General features: G+C 44.5%; 1 protein-coding gene across 1 annotated transcript in view; it reads right to left on the bottom strand.

Annotated features, from left to right (window-relative positions):
- Positions 1-1,046: 1,046 nt before the first annotated feature.
- SRSF4 (serine and arginine rich splicing factor 4) overlaps positions 1,047-17,314 on the bottom strand; it is a 28,553-nt gene continuing 12,285 nt past the window's right edge. Inside the window, exons 2-6 of the mRNA XM_037149279.2 lie at positions 12,817-12,959; positions 11,813-11,925; positions 8,362-8,576; positions 5,496-5,585; positions 1,047-5,234 (exon numbers count right to left, since the gene is read on the bottom strand). Of these exons, the coding sequence (XP_037005174.2) occupies positions 4,385-5,234; positions 5,496-5,585; positions 8,362-8,576; positions 11,813-11,925; positions 12,817-12,959 (1,411 nt within the window). The 3' untranslated portion in view covers positions 1,047-4,384. The remainder of the gene's footprint in view (positions 5,235-5,495; positions 5,586-8,361; positions 8,577-11,812; positions 11,926-12,816; positions 12,960-17,314) is intronic.

Here is a 17,314-nt window from a genome sequence, read left to right as displayed (position 1 = left end):
CATTTCTGATATTATTATATCTACCTTTTTTTATTGGTTAGCCTAGCCATAAGTTTATAGTTTCTGAAATAATCAGCTTTGGTTTTGTTGATTTCCCCTGTAGAATTCCTGCTTTCAATTTCGTTGATTTCTGCTCTAATGTTTCTTTGCTTCCATTAGATTTAACTTGCTTTTCTTTTTCTGGATTCCTAAGGCAGAAGCTTAAGAAGATTATCGATTTTAGATTTTTTCTTGTTTTTCTTTTCTTTTTTTTTAATTTTAACTTTTTTATTGATTATGCCATTACATTTGTTCTATTCCCCCCTCCACCCTGCATGCCCCTCCCCCACCATTCCCCCCCATTAGTTCATGAACACGTGTCTCAAGTTCTTTAGATTCTGTATTTCCCCTACTATTCTTACCCTCCCCCTATTTTCTATCTACTGTCTATGCTACTTATTCTCTGCACCTTCTCCCCCTTTCTCCTTCTCCCACTCCCCTGTTGCTAACCCTCCACATGATCTTCATTTCTATGATTCACTCCTGATCCAGCTGTCCTCTTAATTTGCTTTTGTTTTAGGTATGGTTCTTAATAACTGTGAGTTTGCTGTCCTTTCACTGTTCAACTTTTTTATCTTCTTTTTCTTAGGTAAATCCCTTTAACATTTCATATAATAAGGGCTTGCTGATGATTAACTCCTTGAATTTGGTCTTATCTGAGAAGCACTTTATCTGCCCTTCCATTCTAAATGAAAACTTTGCTGGATACAGCAATCTTGGTTGTAGGTCTTTGGTTTTCATGACTTGGAATACCTCTTTCCAGCCCCTTCTTGCCTGTAAGGTCTCTTTTGAGAAATCAGCTGACAGTCTGATGGGAACTCCTTTGTAGGTGACTGTCCCCTTATCTCTTGCTGTTTCTAGGATTCTCTCCTTCATTTTAATCTTGGCTAATGTAATGATGATGTGCCTCGGTGTGTTTCTTCTTGGGTCCAACTTCTTTGGGACTCTCTTTGAGCTTCCTGGATTTCCTGGAACTCTATTTCCTCTGCCAGAATGGGGAAGTTCTCTTATTATTTGTTCAAATAAGGTTTCCACTTGTGACTCTTCCCCTTCTGGTACCCCTATAATTTGAATGTTGGAACATTTAAAGATGTCCTGGAGGTTCCTAAGCCTCTCCTCATTGTTTTGAATTCTTGTTTCTTCATTCTTTTCTGTTTGGCCAATATTTGCTTTCTTCTGGCCCACTCCATTGATTTGAGTCCCAGACTCCTTTCCATTACTATTGGTATCCTTTGCATTACCATTCATTTCAATTAGTTTAGCTTTCATATGTTCCTCTAATTTGTGACTAAAATCAACCAGTTCTGTGAGCGTCCTGATCACCAGTGTTTTGAACTGTGCATCTGAAAGTTTGGCTATTTCCTCATGGCTTAGATTTATCGGCTCTGGGGCTCTGAGTTATTTATCGGCTCTGGGGCTCTGAGTTGTTCTTGAGCCATTTTTGGTCTGTTTGCGCTGGTAAGTAAGAGGAGCGAAGCCTTAGTTATTTACCAGGGTGGGGCCACCCAGGTTGCTGGTTTGTGACGCTGTGTGTGGGGGCGTGGTCAAAGAGGGAGCAATGGCGGTCCTCTCCGCTCGCCCAGTTTGTCCCGTCCCACCACTCACCCTGGCCTGTTTATCTGATCAGAATTGTGCGAGCCTGCTGCCCCGTGCAGTGGGGTCTCAATGCTCGCCTCTTCACTGGTTTATCTGCACACAGATGCGCGACCTACCGCAGCCAGCCAGCTGTGCCTCTTCCCTGTGTGCGCCCGTAGCTAGCCCGCGATCCGATCCGCGCCTTCGGCTGCTTGCGTGCCACCAGGTCAGGGATCTTTTTGGTAAACCGGCTTTGCTGCTGGCTTCGCCCCCTTACCAGTTTAGCCAAGCATTTCGTCCTTTTTTTCGGACTCCATATTGTCGATGTTCTGTGTGGTCTGGTTGTGTTTATCGTTGTTAAAAATAGTTGTTCTTAGATTTGTTTGTGCACAGAAGCAAGGTGGGTCCACCTACGCCTCCATCTTGGCGGAAGTCCCTTTTTCTTGTTTTTCCAATAGGAGCATTTAATGTTAGAAACTTCCAAGACTGCTTTTGCGACATCTCACAAATTTTGGTAAGCTGTTCTTATTTGCTCAAAATATTTCTCAGGACTTTGACACACATTATTTAGATACGTGTCTAATATCCAACCGTCTTGGAACTTTCTAGCTCTTTCTGTTCTAGTTTTAATTCTACTGTGGTCTGAGCATACTTGGCATTTAAATTTCTTAATGGGTTTTATGGACCAGAATGTGGTCTATTTTGAACGTTCCATGTGAACTTGAGAATGTGTCTGCTGCTGTTGTGTCATGTAGATGAAGCTCATTGATGGCACTCTTCAGTTCACCTGTCCGTACGGCTTTCTGCCTGATGAACCTGCCAGTCACCGATACCGACTGAACACTGTACTGTGCGCCACCCGGGTCTCCTTCCATCATTCACCCACCCAGCCCCCTGTGCCTCTTCAATAGGCGTTACCACGGCCTTTCTCTATCCCTTTACTTTTAATGTGTCTCTATATTTAAAATAGGTGTCTTTGAACGACATAGAGATGGCTCTTTTTTAAATTCCACTAGAAGTCTTTTTTTTTTTTTTTGAGAGAGGGGAAGGAGGAGAGAACAGAAACATTGATCGGTTGCCTCTCCCACGTGCCCTGACCAGGAATCAAACTGCTTAAACTGCGACTTTTCAGTTTATCGGATACAGCAAAACCAGCCCAGGGCTGATGAGTCTTTTATTCACGTAATCGACATTCCAAGTGATTACTGATAGTTTAATATCTACTATATTTGTTACTACTTTCTACCACTACCCTTGTTTTTTATCCGTTTTTGCCTTCCACTCTTTTTTGGGGAGGGAGAGGGGAAGAAAGGTTAAGTAGGAAAGAAAGGTATGTGTGGATTTTGAGCATCCAGAGGCTAATGGTAGTGGGCTGTTGTATTTCTTTGGCTGATTCCTTTTTGGAAAATTCCCTATAAATGCATTAAAGTGCTGCTTCCCACTATAAACCCCAACACGCACCATTTTTCTTCTCCTCATTCCTTGGGACCTGGAATGTGGAACGACGACCTGGGCCTGCACGAGCGGGCGCCCCACACAGGCCTTTGTGTCTCCCCCCGACGACGGGGCCGTCTCAATACCCCCCACACGGCGGTGGGCTGGCGACGCTGTCCTGCAGCCACTTAGACAGCTTTGCTTAAGGAAAGTAGATTCAGTTCTGTGGAAACCCTGCTTAAACCCCAGTTCAAACCCTAAAAAAATTTTTTAAAAGATTTTACTGTTTTTAGAGGGGAAGGAAGAGAGAGAGGGAGAAAATCACTGACTGGACACTTCTCGCATGTGTTCCATTCAGGGATGGACCTGCAACCCAGGCACGTGCCCCAACTAGGAACTGAACTGATAACTGTTCACTTTGCAGTATGACACCTGGCCGGGCCCCAACGGTCAGGGCCAAATCCTAGGTTCTGCAGAGAGGAAGGGCTGTAAATTCCCAAGAAACTAAATTCTTTTACACTGCTGGGCGAGAAAAATCCTGTAGGAAAAATGTTGGCTCCTTAGCCATGATCTCCAGAAACCAGAGTCATTATACATTGAACTTTTTATGCTAAGAAAAGAATTATCAAGAGAGATCAGGAAATGCAACTTTGATTCAAGAACCATGAAATTTTGTCAAGCAAAAATAGTCTTTATTCAAATTTAATGGAAACAGGGGTCACTATACTTTGCAAGACGGGGAAAAATAAAATAAAAAAAAATTCTTTTCTTTTCTTTTTTTAATATAAAACAATATAATCACAATACCAGAATATGGAACTCTATAGTTTATTTCCTATGGGTTACTGCAGGTATCAATTTTCCTTGACTGTGCTATTCACAACTTTGTTAAGTCCAAAAATATGAAACCAAAGTGGTAGGAAACTTAAGACTTAGCACTTTCACTAAATGGCATACATCAAAGGGCATCAATTCAGGGGCAAAAATGGTTGAACTCACCATACCTACCTATGTCATCATTCCAGCCTTAAACCCATCCAGGTACTGAGCTCCCTGTAAGAAAGGCCAGGCCTGAAAGCCAAGGCGTTTTGGATATTCTACTGTGGGCCATGAGGAAGGGGGGTTTTCAAAGAGAAGATTGTTTTCAGTCGAGCAGGAAGGCCTGGTGCCGGGAGGCTTTACAGAGAGGAAGCACTTAGATTTAACAACTGTAGACACACCATTAGGGGAGTTAAAAATGTACAGCAGTGACGTATGTTCTACTTCAACCACTTGTGCTACAGCTACCGAACATGTACAAAACTTCTTGGGTAGTTCCAGCTGTGGTCGGAGCCAGTTAGGACCTCGAGTGGGACCGAGATCTAGACTGGGAAGGCGATCTGGATGCAGACCTGGACCTAGACTTGGACCGAGACTGGGTTTTTGAAGCCGACTTTGATCTGGAGCGTGATTCTGATGGAGGGTTTGGTTTGGATTTAGAGTTGGACCTTGACCGGGACCGGGTCTCCTGATTGGCGCCAGTATCCTCGCTCTCCCCTCGGCCTTCCCTCTGGCTGGACTCGGGCTTGGCGCGGTCCCGCTCCTTTGACCCCGAGCGGGACCTCGACCTGGACTGGGAGTGGTCGGCGTCTTCCTTCTTCTTCTTCTCGCTGCTGCCCGACTTGCTGTCTCGCTTGCTGCTGTGTTTTCTGCTCCTCTTGCTCTTGCTGCGGCTGCGGCTCCGACTGCGGCTGCGGCTCTCCTCCCGGCTCCTCTTCCTCCCCTTCCGCTTGTCCTTGCTTTTGCTGCGACTCCGGCTGCGGCTCCGGCTGCCTCCCTTGCTCCTGCTCCTGCTCTTGCGGAGGCCTTTCTCCTGACTCCGGCTCTTCTCCTTGCTCTTGCTCTTGCTCTTGCTCCTGCTCCTGCTGCCCCGCTTCTCCTCCTCCACTCGCCTCTCCTGACTCCTACTCCTGCTTTTACTTTTGCTTTTATGTCGACTGGGACTCCTGCTCTTGGACTTCCCTGTGTTATTGTTGTTCTGAACCTTCTCTTCAACTTGGTCTTTACTCTTGCTGCGGCGCTTGTCCACACTGCGGCTGCGGCTGCGACTCTTGTCATCCTTGCTGGGGCTGCGGCTTTTCTCTTTCTTGCTGCGGCTTCGACTCTTGCTGCGGCTGCGGCTCTTGCTCCGGGAATGGGAGCCCGACCTGAGAAGACACAGTGAAGTCGAATTCACATGCAACTTCATACTTGACGCTAGTCATCAGATGCAAAGGGCAAAGGAACGTGGAGCTGTGCCGCACAATATAATCCACGGCCAACAACTGCTTTCTAAACCCCCGGGGATCTAGTGCAGAGCTGGAGAAACTGGGTGAGATAAGACTAGTAGTCACATGATTAAAGTCAACGTGGCAAATGGGGTGGCTGTTTCCTGCTCACCCCCTCCACTTACACCAAGGAAGACCCACCTGGACCGAGATCGACTCTTAGAATGACTGCTTTTGCTGCTGCCACTTCGGCTTCTGCTCTTACGAGAATGTCTGCTACGAGAGCGGGACCTACAGGGAGAAAACATTTCTTAAAACAAAACAAAACAATTTGTTGACTGGAGTGTGACCGAATGGAGTCCACTCAGACATTTTTTCAGTAAGAAACTATGCACAGCACCGACTGCCCAGGCATGAAGCCGAGAGAGAGCTCTTTCCTGTGCCCCAGGCCCACGGGTCTGGTTGCTCACACCCCCCCCCCCATGGCTCTGCAGGACTCCCAGCAACTCCAATAATCCTGAACACACGCCCCACCCAGACCCACAGTGCCGGACTCCTTCCTTCCTTCCACGGTGCTGCCGTTACTCACCCCTTCTGCACACCAGCCACTTGACTCTCCCTCATCTTATATACACTGGTCTCTCTCAGCCTGTTCTCCAGTCTCCTTACCTCTGCTGTTTACGTATCTAATCTACTGGACTCACTGTGACCAGAGAGCCATTTTAAAAATACACTCCAAGCTTTAAAAAAATCTTTAAAAAGCCCAAACTGTGGACTTTCCTTATTATTGCCACCAAAAGCAACAAGGGATCCAGGTATAAGGCAGGACATGAATGGAAAAAAAATAAGGCCCCAGAACATGTCATTGTGGCAGAAAGGGGGGAACTTCCAAAGGTCCCTAGGAACCATCATCTATGAAAGGACTCACCCCAAATGTCGAACCTGCATCTCATTTACTCCTGTTTAGATCTAACTTTCAGATTACAGGTACTTCAGGAGATAAAGTTCAAATTCAATGACACCAAGAGGAAACATAAATTCAGAATGTGAGATGGACGGGTCTTGATCAGAAAACACAATACGCACAGATGCGGCTATGAAAAACACCCGTGGAACAACTGGGGAAACTAAACCGGAGCATGGCCTGGACACCACGTAACTTTACAGCATCACTATTCATGTTCTGAGGTTAGAGAACAGAAGTGTGGCTGTCCTCCTCCTTGGAGGCATGCTGGGGCACTGTGGAGCAGAGTGTCAGAATTTATACAACTTCCCTTCAAACGCTGCAACAAAATCGAAGTACAGGGTGCATGTATAAATACAGACAAACATGCTTTTGTCATGTGTGTATGAATCGCGCGCGCGCACACACACACACACACACACAGCAGGAGACAAGGCAGAAGATGACAAAACCCTAACAGCCACTGAAGCCAGAAGGAAGGTACAGGGATGTTTTGTGAACCGCTCTTTCAACTGTTTAAAAATGATCGCAATAAAAAGAACGTTTGGGGAAATATTTAGTAAAGCCTAGTCACACAAAAACCAAACCAAACCGAAGGGTACTGACACAGGAGCCAACCTGATGAGTCCCCAGTGACAAGAAAGGGAACAATCTGAGCATAAAAAACTATGACTGCAGTAAACATAACATTAAATGTATAAACATCTAAAAATCCATTCACAATGATACTAAACAACCACACTTACCACCTTTGGGGGTTGCTAGGGCACATTTAATATTCTGAAAGTTGGTATATAAAGGTATCAAATCTTATTTTGCATGTCCTATAAAAACTTTATTTCTGGGTAACAAAAGAATAGATGAGGGAAATCATCCTTTATAGAATTATAGCCTTTAAATGAAGAAGGAATGATAAAATTAGAAAGTTGTCATTTTGCAACCTCCGATGAATGGCTCTAGCTAATGCTTATCAACAGATGCCAAAACTGTTGGGGGGTGGTGGTGAGGCAGAACCTTGGAACGGACGGCGCGGGCTAACCACTCCTGAACACACCGACACGTGTCGTAATCATTCGAAGGGGCCATCCAGACACCACACAAGCGAGGCAGCAGGAAGCACAAAGCACTGCTTCCGAAGCACACCTGGCCTTACTCCAAATGCCTCAACATCCAACTATGAGTTTATAAGAATAGTAAACAGGCTAACGGAATGTGTTAAACACCTCCGCAAGGACACAGTTAGCAAAATCTCAACTATGGGGAAGTCTTCAAAACAGATAACCATTTTTTTCAAACAACTAAATGTGTGGAAAGAGAGAAGGTGAAGGGTGTATCAGTGGCTCAAAGGAGAATGAAGACACGCCGCCCCGGCCAGTGTGGCTCCATTGGTGGGAGCATCACCCCATGGACCGAAAGGCTGCGGCTTTGGTCTCCGGTCAGGGTGCACACGGGAGACAACCGATCGACGCTGCTCTCTCACATCAACGTTCCCTTCCTGTTCCTCCCTCCCTTGCCCTCTCTAAAATAAATGAACTGCAACACGTAGCCCTAGTCTCTGCGCACCGTCTCCAAGTCACCCGTCAGGGCTCAGTGTCTACCATGTGTCCCAGGGACGCCTCCGCCGGCTCTCCAGACTGCTCCTGCCATGTGCACCTCCCCAGACAAACTCGGCACCACGGCATTATCTCCTCAATGCCCGTCTTCTCCACTAGCCTGAGTTCCATGAGGGCACAAACCGTGTTTGCCCTTTTCACAAGTGCCTGGCCCCGTTGCAGAGTAACTGCCGAATAAGAAGGTCTCCAGCCTGGAGTAGCTGGAACACCTGGGAAAGCGACCATGTTTGCTCCCAATGAGGGATGAGCTGGCGAACCCAAGAAATGGGAAAGGTCACTGGTTCCTGCCTCAGAGAAAGGACTTTACTTCTATTTGTATTAATGACATAAGAGTTCAAGAGCTTCACAAATAAACATTCAGTTCAAAGTTCTGAGTTACTGACCCGGATGGAACCACATCACCAAGAACCCAACAGGAGAATGGAAACGGCTCTCTGCGCACTCACTCAGGAGTCCCCAGGGGGCCCTGCCACACAGGGGGCGACAGTACCTGGAGTGACTCCGGCTCCTGGAGTAGGACCGGCGCCTTCTGGAACCAGGCTTGTCTTCAACTAATCTGATTTTCCTGCCATTGACTTCAGTTCCATCCAATTTTTCCAAAGCTCTTTTCATATCGGAGTAAGATACAAACTCAATCACTCCTTCGTTTTTGCGGCCCTTGTGAGCGTCTGCATACGTCACTTCTCCTGCCTGACGCATGTAATCCTGGAGGGAAAGAGAGTTGCTGATAGGTTAACACATACTCTGCTAAGTAGCTAATGCCATCACCACTACAAAAGTTTTCCCTTTCTTTTAGGAAGAAATGCTAGCTTTCCTTGGAATAAAGTTTACTCTAAAGTATTTCAATCTACAGACCAAGCATTTACTGAGGTTCTTTATAGCATCAGGCATTTGGCAGGTGGTAGGTAATTAATATTTAACTGTTCTTTAAATAAAGTTATGTCTAAATACAAAACCTTTTAGTTACCTATCACTTTCTAGATTTTATACTGGCATGTCCTTTGTTTATAGAAGCTTTACAGCCTCCTATCACTACCTGCAAGGCAGGATTTTTACATTTCATTATAAATTCTTACTTAAAAACATGTACAGATATTGGTAACATAAACAAACACATAAGTGGATTATAAAACTAGAACCTCATTTTTACTGGAAATTGTTCTCTTCAACACAAAGACAAGAAGGCCACAGAACTGTGCTGCCCAGCTCCGGTTTCAGACCGCCCTCACCCTCCACTACTGGCCTCCTCCCTTGCTCTCTTTAAGGACTTGCTATAATCCAATGAGAGAACACAGCTCACATGCTGGACATGTACTAGAGTGGTGCAGAAAAGAGAGATCTGATTAGTGCTTGAAAAAAAAATTTAGATGAATTTAAAACTTAGGGACTTATGGCCAATTTCCCCAGATTTCTTTATATATAATATATACTCAGTATGAATATTCAGTAGCAATTTATTTTGATTACTGTCCTCTCTATATTTTACTCTCATAAACACTGAACACATGTGATTTGATACTATTTATTTGCTCAGTGAATCATAAAATGTTTACATGGCTTCATAATTTGTGTGCCCAATACTTTTTCTGAGGATTTCCCAATTGTTGGGACTTTTTAAGTTTATAGACACACACGCACATGTATGTATATGTGTATATCTATGTGTGTGTATATATATATCTTTTGCTATTATTCATAACCCAGCAATGACATCTTTGCACAAAAACTGCTTTACCCCAGCTCACATGCTGACGGTTCACTGTATGATAGGTGAGTTGATCACTTCAGTCCTAACTGCAGCCACATGAGCAGACAGAATCATTACCCCCACATCACCAGAGAAAAGTGAAACATTGAGAGGTGAAGTGAACTGCCCGAGGCCCCTCAGGCAGCCGGCGGGTGAGCCCGGGCCTGAACATAAGCAGCCAGCCCTTGGACCTGGAACTCCCAACACAGTCACGCTGCGCTTGCACCCGACCCGAGACACGTGCTGCTAGGCACCTGCGTCACGGGGGCCCCGTGGAGTGCACTCACACAGAAACAAACCTAGACAGCATACAGCTGACTGCACACCCAGGCCACGTGGAATACACCGCCACTGTGTACCCGCACTGTGCACCACGCACGTGGCCCGCGGCCGACCGCCGCGCAGCGGTGCCTGACCACTCTGTCGCACAGCACGGGCCACCCTCAATGACACCAGAGGTGCGCGGCTGTATAAATCTCATCTCAATGCCATCATCACGGGAGTCATGAATTTACAGACTTTAAAAAGTAACAATATCCCCTGAATCTGTTTTATTTTTACATTTCCTTGACTAATAATAGCTAATGTTTACTGTGCCAGGAACCATTATAGCCTTTTTTTAAAATATAAAAATGCCTTCAATTCTCACATAACCTTGAGTAGAAATGAGTATTAGTCCTATTTTATGGCTGAGGAATATGAAGCACAGGAGGAAAGTAACCTGCTAAAGCAGAGTAACTGACAAACAGAAGGGCTGGGGTTTCAGCCTGCTCTGAAGGCTGCCTTGACTTACTGAGGATGTTGGTAGGCCCCATTTTAACCCAAGACGTTGAAAGCTTTTCCAGTTTCCACTCACAACGTTCAGACTTCAGCTCTCAGAACGATGGACCCCTCCCTTTAGTGGTCTGCTGGCAGACACTCAGCAAGGGCCGGGCCGCTGCAACAGCGACAACCTGCTAAGACCGCCTGCGTAGATTAACCTTTTTCTGGATCTCATCTTTGTTACCTAACAACTTTAGATAACCAAGCTTTCTAAAAACAAACAACAATAACAAAACCCCTTATTTTTTCAGGATAAAACCTTGGCTGGTGTGGCTCAGTGGCTTGAGCGCGGGCCTGTGAACTAAAGGGCTGCGGGTTTGATTCTCAGTCAGGGCACACGCCTGGGTTGTGGGCCAGGTCCCTGGCAGGGGACACATAAGAGGCAACCACACGATGTTTCTCTCCCTCTCTTACCCACTCTCTAAAAATTCTTTAAAAAATGTGATAAAAAAACCTTTTTCAGGATAAATATTCCATGAAAATGAAATAAACCTTAAGAAAAAACATGGGTCACATAACCGTTTTTACCGAAGAGGGCCTACACCGGAAACTGACATACACTTCATCTTACAAGTAACGTTGCAGGAAACACTGGGAGTCCTAACTTTTTCTTTAATTGAGAAGCAAACAAACAAACCTACACTGGTATCTCTCTGTAACATTTTCAACCGGTGTGCCACAAGAATTTCTAAAACCTACAATACCTGACCAATTTAGCCTGAGGCACAGACCTGTTTTCCCTTAGATTGTCAAATAAAAAAATGACAATAGCTAATACAACAATAACCAACTGGTGTGAGAAATCAAATTATACCTATTTTTTGGTTAGACTGGCAGAAAATACTTTCTGGTGTGCCACAGAGCTTCAGTCATTAGTTAATGTGTGCCGTGAGATAAAACAGCTGAAAGCCGCTGCTCGCCCACGTTCCCCAGAGGAAAACGCCACGCAACACCGACTGCCCTCAAAGTGACGGCCCGTAACACAGGGCAGCAGTAAAACCCTGACGTCTTCTGTACTCGGACAGAAACTTTCATCACAGAATTTCCACGTGCTTCGGGAAGCCTTCAAACGTAGAATACCATTACATTCTGTGTGTGCCTGGGCCTGCACAAAATTCCTCCTTCCCAACCTTAACTTCTTGCCCAACCACCCACCCATTTATTTTGAGCAAGTGAGTGAGCAAGAGAGAGACACGTTGGTTTGTCGGCCCACTCATTTCCCATTCATTCTTCGGCCGATTCTTTTCTGTGTCCTGACCAGGGATCAAACCTGCAACCTTGGCGTTTCCGGACAACACGCCAGCCAACTGACTGACCCGGCCAGGGCCAACTCTTGCCCAACCTTATCCCAGAAGATTAATAGGGTCCAAACCTTTAGGTCTTGCCAGCTGCACCGACTTGACAGATTCTCCACAATCAGTCTGTATTCTGTGCGGGTGGGAGGGCCGTACTTATCTCGGCCACTTCTTCTATAACCATATCCACCTTGGGAAGGTTCAAATAGATAAGATTACTTCAGTGGGGGAAAAGGCAAAGATGATACAGCACATATTCCCCTTAAATATACCATTCACCCCCAACCCAAACAACACGTATATTTTAACTCTATCCCCACCCTTAAATCCAAACTAGATTTCTCTTTAAAAAAAAGCAATCAAACATGAAAATTTAATTCAATTTACAAAGTTGTTAAGTATATATATATTCATTAATATTTATATTTAAAGTTAACATGCATAAATTAAAAACTATTAACAATTTAGAAATAAGTAACCAAATTACTAAATCAGTTACTGGTGTTACTCACAGTGATTAAAGTTTTTGTGAATATTTTATATGAGAAACAAAAAAAGATTTTCAGGCACCTATTTCAGTTTAATCTCATCTGTGTCTAACCCTTGGGATCCTCACCACCCAGGTCTAATGGGGAAAGGTTGCGGTCGTCACATGGCTTCCTGTTTTGGTCAGCCAAGGGCCACAATGGTTCAAAGAGCCACGCATGGAAAGGTAACCCAAGGTCAGCAAATGGAACAGGCAGTCATCTTAGCCTCAAAGGATTCTTTTAATTAAAACATTGAGGTCTTTGTTAAATCTATGTTAAACAATTGCATTACAGAGAAAAACAAAACAACACAAACATACATCATTAAACATATTTATAAAGTATTAAAACAAGAAATTTATGCCATTAATTTAATTAAAATTAAACATTATCAAAGATGTTTATTTGCAATTTTACATTTTAAGATACATAATTTTAAAAACAAATGGCTTAAATATCAATACATTTCAATGTTACAAGAATTTAATTACTTAAAAAATTAACATTTAATAACAAAGGCATGTCACTGATACAAATGCCCTTTAAATGCTTACTGCGTCCAGAACCGTAACTGCCGTCTCGACGTGGGCCGCGGGCATGCTCAACAATTACTCGCTCACCACAAAGGTCTTTGCCATTTAGTTCATAAACAGCATCATCTGCATCACGCAGATCATCAAACTCCACAAACCCGTATCTAGAAGAGAGCAAACGAAAGCCTGGTTGGCACCATTTTGACATCCAGCTTCACTACATTAAAGAGAAAACAATGAGGTTCATGCTTAGCAAAGGTTAGGTGGGGTTTGCAAACTAAGGACCAACTTTCTCCTCCCTGGAACTGAAACCACTTTGTTTGGTGCCAACAGGCACCACCAGGGGACAGGGAGACTTCTCAAGGCAGACCCCTATCTTTCTAGTAGGAGACTGGCTAAATCTAGAGACCGCTTCTTTTATCCCCCAAGTAGTTGGTGGCAACTACAAAGACCTCTACAGGGGTGCCTGGTATAAGGTATCAAAATACCACATAGAACTTACTGATTAGACCTATATTCGGGCCCTGTGCTTTATCTGTTAAATCATGTTTGGAGTAATATAACAGGTTAAAGATAATCTCAGTGTCTCTAATCTCCTTAGTGAAAATATTTTTAAAAAAAGTTCCTGTTCCTCTGCCTAAATAGTCACAAATGAATGAATGTTCCAGAAATTATCAGTGAAAAATACTCAGAGCCATTCACTTCCTCGTATCATTCCAAATTCATTTCTCTGAAGTGTCAGTTAGGCTGGAATTACCTAAAAGCTTTATATGATTGTGCCAACTCCTATACAAACTACTGCTAGAAATTTTCCAGCAAAGAGGTTTGGGGTTTAACATATACGTGAAAGAAAACAAACTCCTTCCAAAATTCTCTTCATTGCCTGTTACAAAGTACAACTTTTATAAAACAAAAGCACAGAAATGATAAAATATTTGTAAGCAAAGTCAAACAAATGCCCTATAAACTACATTATCACTAAACTTCCACTTTGGTCTGTCATAGCCCTGGCAGGTCTAGCTTTGTGCCCACATCTACCTACAAACCAATAGCATCTTAATGATCATGTCTGATCATGAAGGAAAGTTACCAGCAACGTGTTTAAATTCTAACAAAGCTGTGCACACTGGCAAACTTGGTGCTTCTCTGCGTTTAAACACACCGGAACTAAACACAGGTTACAAGACTTGCCACCAGTTCACTCAGTCTGACCAAAATGACACCAGCTTCACCAGCACGTAACGCTCAACGTGTTAAGTGAGAGAACTTGGCCTTGCAGGATTCTTTCTTTACTAAAGAGTTCCTTTCCAGTAAGAGTCTCTCTAGGTGACAATGCACAGCTAACAATTTCAGAGGGTTTTTAAACTGCAATGTCCGTTAATGGCATTCAAACATTAAGAGTCACTCAATCTCAACTCCCTAAAAAAAATGTAATACAGGCACACCCAGTGGTTTCATGGGAGATGTTTTGCAGTAACATTATCCAGGGGGCACCCGGCTCCCTTTGTGGGCTATGAAGTCTTTAAAAACATGGTTTCATTAATTCCGTGGGCTAGAATTGCTGAGCAGCTTAGTAAGTGATTTTGAATGTGATGTCATATTTGACAGAGCAAGTGCCTCTCCAAATCATAGACTTTCTATGTTAAAAGTGCTTCAGTCACTAGAAATCTAACATAAAACATATCGCCACTGCTCTTTCTTTTCCAAAGTAGGGTGGGTCGTGAGGAAAGCCACACTATCATCTCTAGAGAAAAAAGTGTGAAAAGCAAATAAAAAAATCAAAGCTAACTACTTTCTTCTTTGGTTTATTTCTAAATAGATTACAATAAAGTGCCCGCTCCTCCCCGCAAAAGAACCTGAATTCAGTTGTCAAAATGGGCCACAGGTCTGCTCTGCCCACAGCATCACTGCTCTCGGCTTCACGTGAGAGTGAGCGGATGCCGAGCAGAGAGGGATGAGATCACACTCAGTATGGGTGCGGTGAAACGCCCCGCAGGCTCCGCACCATTCAGCGACCCCCAACTCATCTAGTGTGACATCAGAAGGGACAGTGACTCCTAAAGATTAAATAAGAAAAACATCTACACAGATGGTCTTCCTTCAGAATAAGGATGGTTTATAACCACTTGGGGTGGGGGGTGGTCAGAGAATGCAAGACCCTAAGCTCTGCAAGTCATCTGGAATAAAAAGTTGAACTTGTTAAAGAGTGAAGCGCACGTCAGACCTACGAGGCCACGCGCTCCCCCAGACTCAAAGACCATCCTGTGCACGCTCAACCTGCTCCAAGGCTCACATGCAGAACCTACTCTGACCTCTGAGGGAGAGTAAGGACGGTCTGTTAAGTGGAGGCACAATGATCTGAAAACAAAAATTAATGTTCGATCAGACCTATCTCTCGCTGAGGCTGAAGGGGGGCATGCCTTGCCAATAAAGTTCTTCCCTGAGTTGTAGGGACTCATCTGTGTTGTTAGAAAATAATGCCCCCTACAGAACCTCCTTAACATTCCCTACAAAAAAGTCCCAATGGGTGGGTCACTTAGGAGCTGTATTTTGGGGGGCTATCCAAGTCACTTATTAAAATTGATGATGTGAGATCTGATTTATTTCACAGGAAAATTCTGGCCACTACTCTGTGAAAAGCCACAAATACCATTTGCGACATTTTAATGCCAAAGTCCAGTCCAAGGGTAAATCAGGCACCTGCCACTTCTCTCTGCCACTGATACGCTGGGTGGGCTGGGAACATTAAACCGACGATCCTCCTACAGCCACAAACCAGGCTCGACAGAGAGGCTGACTGTTCTCAGAGCAAAGACCAGGTCAGCGCAGCTGCTCTGCCACGTCACTGTCCACTCAGGTCTGCTCGACTCAATGAATGACTTGTTCCACTCAGTAAAGTGAAGGGGTCCCCCCAAATAAGGCAGAGGCTATGTAACAAAATGTTACTCGACATTTATTCATTTCCATGTACAAGGCAATGTTATCTTATTCAATATTCACAATACCCAAGAATCAGGCACTATTGTCCCTGCCTTACAGATGAGGAAACTGAGGCATACTGTAACTAGTAAGACTGGAGAAACAAGAACTGGCTTGGGATCTAGCCCTCGTTCAGCTATAAACTAACTCTGAAAAGCACATCTCGATACTTTTATTTCTCTGGGCCTAGTCTGTGAAATGAGGGAGCTATACTACTCACGTCTAGGGTTCTTCTAACATCAGAAGTATGACAAATGAAAGCCCTCCTCTGGCTTAATGAGGGGTGACTTCAACTAATGTGGTGGCACCAGAGGTTTACACCAGAGTGGCAGACGGTTGGGGAGAAATTTAATTACCATCTAAAATACCTTTTAAAACTGTGTGGGTCCCATTCAGTTTTATTTAAACATTTTAACTATCTCTGGAATTTTAGTGCCTTCGAAAAGTAAAGAGCCTTCTGATAACTAATGTCAAGGAATCTTTCGTAATCCATTTTAACATCCATTTGCGCTTTGCAAAAAATAACACGAAACTAAGCTCTGCCCCGCCAAAGCACTCTCCTTTCAATTCCTTTGTCAGAGGCAGGAGTGATGTTAAACACACACATGCACACGTATCCCTGGTGTGACCCGAGAGTGAGCCTCTCCACACAGCCCAACAGATGATACACTTAATTCTAGCTGCAGACGCCCTTTCTCTTATGCTCTATTAAAAATATAGACCATCTTTCATAATTCCAGTATGAAAATAAAGAAGATGAAGGAATTCTGAGATCAAATCTAAGACAAACTTAAAAATCCCTCTCTGGCAGGCATTGCTAAAAATAAAAACAAACAAAAACCCTCCAACATTCCTCCTCTTGCTAGACTTCTAGAGGTCACGTCTCTCAACCTCTCCCCCCTGTGCCTGTGTGAAAGAACCAACAGCATGGCCTAGTTATGAAACGAACGCTAGTTACCAATCAAGACAAAAACTCCCTTTCTTGGGGTCACGTTTTCCTCTGACAAATGAAGTAAAAAAAATGACGGATGGGAGTTTTTGTTACTTTCTCCCTAAAAAAAGCGGGCACCAGGATTCTGACCAAGTATGGCCAGGTAGCTGGACAGCGCACACAAAGCCACACCGAACGCCGCGGGCTGTTCTAGGCTCTGGTCCACTCTCCGCCGCCGACAGTGCTGTGGATGCCCTTCTCACTCAACACTGAAGCTCGGCTCCAGCTCCCGGTCCGAGTGCCGAAACGCTCAACCTGGAATGACGTGTTCTTCAAGCTGAAGTACTCCAAGACTTCAATTTTAGAAGAATTCCCCGAAAAACAACGCTCGTCTGAGCCTGTGCTGTTGCTACAGACTCCCCTGATACTAGTAACCTGTACCAAACACCACCTGCTACGTCCTTCTGAAGAAGATGCAGAGTCCGTCTCACCCCTTTGGAATAACTTCGGGCCGTCTCTGTCTTCCCGACACCGTCTCCGAGGACGGAGACCGGCGGAGAGTCCTGTCTGAAACACGGTGAGCACGGCTTGCCCTGGAGGTGCGCTGAC

The sequence above is a fragment of the Artibeus jamaicensis genome, unplaced genomic scaffold (assembly GCF_021234435.1).
Source record: "Artibeus jamaicensis isolate MK-2021 breed Jamaican fruit bat unplaced genomic scaffold, CSHL_Jam_final scaffold_847, whole genome shotgun sequence".
Taxonomy (NCBI): domain Eukaryota; kingdom Metazoa; phylum Chordata; class Mammalia; order Chiroptera; family Phyllostomidae; genus Artibeus; species Artibeus jamaicensis.
The sequence above is the reverse complement of the archived record's forward strand: the minus strand, read 5'-3'. Positions and strand labels throughout refer to the sequence as shown.